The sequence below is a fragment of the Pseudorasbora parva genome, chromosome 18, assembly GCF_024679245.1.
Source record: "Pseudorasbora parva isolate DD20220531a chromosome 18, ASM2467924v1, whole genome shotgun sequence".
Taxonomy (NCBI): Eukaryota; Metazoa; Chordata; class Actinopteri; order Cypriniformes; family Gobionidae; genus Pseudorasbora; species Pseudorasbora parva.
Window position 1 is genome coordinate 28,597,332 of NC_090189.1, and position 6,000 is coordinate 28,603,331.

General features: G+C 36.1%; 1 protein-coding gene across 1 annotated transcript; it reads right to left on the reverse strand.

Annotated features, from left to right (window-relative positions):
• Positions 1-3,695: 3,695 nt before the first annotated feature.
• Positions 3,696-4,622, reverse strand: LOC137046260 (olfactory receptor 8G17-like). Its single transcript, XM_067423398.1, has one exon. It carries the CDS (start codon positions 4,620-4,622, stop codon positions 3,696-3,698), a length of 927 nt encoding a protein of 308 aa, XP_067279499.1.
• Positions 4,623-6,000: the final 1,378 nt, after the last annotated feature.

A 6,000-nucleotide genomic window follows, 5' to 3' on the forward strand; every position in this document is an offset into this window, starting at 1 on the left:
TCAAATCTCAGATGCAAAACGCTCTTCCCTCAGGAAGAGCGCCAGATGAGAATGGAGTGATCTCGGATTGAAAAAACGTTCACATTGCACACAAACGAACAAACAACTCCATAAAAGATTGATTGTGCATGCTCTTAATCCCAGGCAGAAAAACAAATGAATTTGGATTACATTTTGACTTGAAGCATTCAGACAAAACAGTCCTTGAAGACGAAGAAGCTGGTGTCATGTTTGCAAGGCACCCTTATATACTTCCTGGTCGCACTTTGATGACATCATAGGATTGTCGCGATCAAAGCGCTATATAAATAAAGTTGATTGATTTGATTGATTGATTGATTGATTGATTGATTGATTGATTGATTGATTCGTGCTTACTTAGACAGGATGCAGTGTTTCAGGACCTCAATCCAGCTCTTTGTCTGTTATGGTGGGAAGCTGAAAGGGAAGGCATTCTCGAAGCAGAGGTTGTCTTACTGGATAGTGGACGCCATTGCGTTGGCTTACCAGATGTTGGGCTGTCTGCCCCCGTGGGGTTAGGGCCCTTAGCGGGTCATATTTGTATTTCTAATTCATCCCTACGGGTAGGCGTCTTGGCGCATATCTCCACCTGGAATATGCTTCCGAGTGTACCATGGTATTCCTGTGATAAGTGGGAGTCCTTCGTCTGAACTAGTCTTACGACAGTAACTTGCACTTACACAGGGCACTGGAAGACACCTGAGTGGCATGATTAAATTGGGACCCCCATTCATTAGTCACTGACTTTACTTGGACTGACTGAACGAAAGGGAACGTCTCCGTTATGTATGTAACCCTCGTTCCCTGAGGTGGGAACAAAGACGTAACGTCCCTCTGTCACATCCGCTGTACCGCTGGACCGCTGGAATGGCCTAGAGTTCAGCCTTGGCTCCTCAGCAGGTAAAAATAATGTGATCATGTCCAGCATACTTTGTAATGTACCCATGTGGGTAGGCGGAGTTACGCATGCAAATTCCACATGCCCATGGCCCACTTTTTGTAAGATCTTGAAGATATAATAGGCTTCTAAGCGAAACGTCAGTGACTGACAAATGGGGGTTATGTCTCCAATCCTTCCTCAGGGAAAGAGGGTTACATACGTAACTGAGATATTTTGCATAGAACAGAAGATGCATAGATTATGCAGATTATTCTCTGTTGAAATCAGAAATGTGTAATGTGTGATACCATTGCAAAAAATGTAAAGGTCCCATGGCATGAAATTTTCATTTTATGAGGTTTTTTAACGTTATGAGTTCCCCTAGCCTGAAAATTGTGCCCATGTGGCAAGAATTTTCAATCAGTGCCATTAAACCGAGTTATGTCTGACTTTCTCTGCCTTTGAGAAAATGAGAGCTCAGACAAGCCGATCTTGAATTGACTGTTATAACGCCATACAAGGAACGGTTTCCTCCCTTTCCTCCGTCCAGAGAATTTGGCACGCCCATGCGAGCAATATATTTGTTTGTCCTCGAGAGAGCATGGCAGTTGTTCAGTGTTTGGATTTACAAATGAAAACAGAAGTCTTTTTTTATCATTCATCTGAGCCTCAGTGGGTAAATTTTTCCCCCTCAATTTTTACTTCAAGTTCACACAGACTTTCTTTCTAAATGGTTTAGTTCAGTTTATGCATCAGTAAATCAAGCTAAACAATAGGGCTGGGCAAAAAAATCGTTAAAAAATTAATCGTTTTTTTTTTTTTAATTGTAAAAAAATAATGAACGTGTTTCTCATGTATGAAAAGTAAATGCACACATGATGAGCGGCAAAATCGCAAGAAAAGCTTGTTGTGTACTGAAAATTGCTAACAAATCATCCAATATTATTTTTATGTTTTAGAATAAATGTATCAAAACAACCATAAAATACTTCTCAGATATTTTTTTTTTTAGAATAAAGTTGCATCAAAATTGTATTTAACAATTGTATGGATTTGAAATATAGAGATGCGTTCTGTTTTAGTGTACCTAAAATAAAGTTTAATATACAGGATTGTGGCTCTTCATTTCTTTTTAATTACCCAATTATGTTCACTGTTCTTTTTTATATATACCTATAGTATTTGTATTAAATCTATATTCATTTGAGTTAAATCGAGAATTGAAAATCAAATCGAAATCGAAAATCGAATCGAGAATCGAAATCAAATCGATTTGAGGGCTTGTGAATCGAAATCGAATCGAATTAGAACATCTGAATCGATACCCAGCCCAACTAAACAAACAACTTCACATCGTTTCTGTTATTAGTATTAAACAAATTTGTTATTTAAATGATGAAACTACAGAAAGTGGTCAAAGAACACTCTTTATAATGTCTAAAGCTGTCAATCACACCTCACGAGTATATCTGCACACTTGTCCTAACTGCCGTTATAATGAATGATGCTGTTATGCTCAACAGAAGCTCTTACTGTATTCATATCGATGTTGGGTTTGCTGTTAGTTGTGGTCAAAGCATTTTGTGAGAGAAATAACATTGCAATCAAGAGATTGTTCACTGAACAGACTGCCTGTGTACTCAAAGAAGGAAGAATACAGGGTCGCCATGACTGGGACTTGTGTTTATTCAGAACTCTTAGATACAAGCAAAATAAACTCGCACTCACACCGCTCTCAACAACTCAGTAGAATATAACTTTCTCAGCAATCTTTATCGTCTCTCTAGTCCACAAGTGCTCTGCTCAGTCTGCCTCTCTCTGGCCAGCAACACTTGCACGCAGCTAGGCCTCTCTAAACTACTCCCCCTTTGCACTTATGGCGTATTATACGTACGAACCCCCTACCCCACCCCACCGTCCTAATCCTGCCCAAGAGCGTGTCATATGCACGCCATAAAGTATGTATCATATCCTCCTGAAAAACTGCGTAGCATTTGTATGCCAAAACTCATTTTGGCGTATCCCTTCCACAAGATTTCACACTCATACTATTGATACCCATTACCATGAGATTGTGTTGTATTTTCTAATGAGAGCCACTGATCAAAATGGACAAAATCCATAGGAGAGTCACATTTACCACAAAGTATCACTATTTATTACATCTGGTAATAAATAGACTGTTTGCTTCTCAATCTGTCATCGCTGAAAAGATCAAATATGCAAAGCGATAAATACAAAGATACTAGATAGAGTGTATGCATAATATATTTTTAATGTAAACTTTCTTTTTGTGCTGTCAATCTAAAAAAAAAATTATAATAAAAAAATATCTGTGAGTAATCACTTAAAAACACTTATGATTTTAATATATTTTATAATGTTATAATTTCACAGTACATCACTAAATGAATGTAGAAAAAGACATTTTAAACATTTATTTAATGGCATCTTTTTATGAATCCCAGTTTCACTGATACTAATACATCTACAGAAGCCAATTTTAAACATTGTATAATAAAAATAATAATAAAATGCACTGCATACATTTTGAAATAAATATAGATTAATCCTTATTAAAGCTACAAAAGTGCAAAATGTGCATACAACTTAATTTAAATGAGTTATTGAACAATTCTCATACAAAAACTTATAAATACTGAAAATGATTTGAGTACAGAACAAAGTTAAAATTTGCAGTCTTACATTACTACAGTTATTCTTTGCTAAAAATTATTTTCATATACACAAAATGCTTTAAAATAGTATTGACTATGTTATGAATACATAATTTTTATTTTCCCCACCAATTTTTTACAATCTTCTGTCTTATCTCTTTGGTTTGTAAGCCATATACTAAAGGATTTAATCCTGGTGGTACAATGTGAAACATTATACTAGCTAGTTTCCTGCTGTCAGAGTATTCAGGGAAACGATGAAGTAAAATAAAAGTTGCTCCAGAAACAAACATGATTAAATAAACAGCTAAATGAGTACTGCAGGTTTTTATGGCTTTGCTGTTGAGTGCTTTGTTTTTGCTGGTAATGCATACAGTAGCAATCTTGACATATGTTAAGAATATACACAACGCTGACAGACTGAGTACAATGATAGTATAAACAAGTCCAAACACATTATTTATGAGCACATTTTCACAGGACAGTTTAAACAGTGAGGCATTGTCACAGAAAGGGTTTTCAATTTTATACCTACAGTGAGATAGACGCAGAGTGAGTCCTATCATAATAGTGACTAAGAGAAGGGCCAGGCCCCAAACAAATGCTGATAGTTTAATAACCATTTTATTGGTCATTATAGTTGTGTATCGCAATGGATTACATATAGCCACATATCTGTCATAGGCCATGATCATCAGCACATAGTGGCATGCTGCTGTAAATACATGCACAAAATAAGCTTGAATAACACACTCAGCATATGATATATAGCGCTCTGATGGTTCCCTTAAAATGTCCTGCAGCAAGCGTGGCATAATGACAGTTGTCCCCATTATATCATTCAGTGGCAAGTTGCAGAATAAAAAATGCATTGGGTCATGCAGATTCTTTTCTGTTGAGATCAGAAACAGAAGTCCAATGTTTGATATCATTGTAAAAAGATAACCCAAGAGAAGCAGAATGAAAACAGGCTGAGATGACTGAGGTGTAACTTTAATTCCCTCCACGAGGAGAATGGTGTTTGCGAATGTCAGGTTGTCCATTGGTTGCTGTACACAAAATTCTGCAAACATACAAACAAATGGACATTAGTAATTACTTATAGTCTTAAAATTCACATCATATTTACTGTTGTGTTTTCTTATATACAGTATAGCACACAAAAGAGCTTATAAAAAAAGTTTTATAAAAATGTAGATAAACAAAGGTAAATTTGCCTAATGTGAAGTAACAACCAGCTTTATCAATACTGAGTTTTACTTTAAATGTAACCACAGCATCTTGCCTCACTCTGTCTACAATCCTCCCAATAATGATTAGACCAAACAGTACGACTTCTTTTTGCCTTTTAATGTGAGGTTTATATTGTTTACTGTGACAGTGTCATTACTCCATTGGGGAAAAAAAAAAAACTAAACACTATGCATATAATTCGTTGCCATGAGCATCAAGGCTGGTGATTGTGAGTGTTTGTGGCAAAAACTGAAGTAACAACAGTTACAACACAGGACACTTTCAAAAAGGAATTTATATAAAATAAAATAAAATAAAATAAAAAAGCACCTTTTTTTTGGGGGGGGGGGGGGAGCGCCTTACACAGTGCCACTGAAATGAATGGTGTTTATTGATGGAATTATTGGTCACTCGTGACATGCGCTCTGCATTCCTCAGTTCCTATGGAAGTGTCCTAATCACTGATCTATATGAGTTATATAGATATATGGAGTTGGATATATAGAGAGAGCTATAGATATATAGTTATATAGATTTATATAGATCAGTGGTCGTAACTCTGTTTTTCAGCGGCACTGGCCAAAACGTGATTGGTTGGACCGAGAACGTGCTATGATTGGTCAGCACGATATGCCCGTGATCTGATTGGCTTAAATAGACGGTGGGTGGAGTCTACGTATTTGTGGATTTTTTTGAGTCTAGACGCTAGAAATGTTTCAAAATCCATGATCTGTGCTGCGATCCACAAATGCGCAAGACGAGATCCACAAATGCAGAGGAAGCCATCAACAAATGCACAGGAAGCGATTCACAAATAAATGCAACTTATGCAAGGCAGAGTTGTGTGTTTTTGACATGTGTGGATTTTTTTTTGTTACTCACAAATGTCATTGTATTTATTTGTGAATCTAATTTATTTTTTTGAAACTCCTGCATATATTTGTGGATCTCATTCTATTGATTTGTGAAATTATTTATTTTTTGTGAATCGCTTTACATTTATTTGTGGATAACAATATATTTGTTTGGAATAAAGCAACAATATTACCCCCATACTCCACAAACATTTAAAATTGAAAGTATATATATGACAATGTCATTCCGTCATTCCTGTACAGGGTCCATGCAGTTTTAGTATAAACATATTGCAATGATGTGGAAGTTTCAAATTTCAATATTTTATTCATA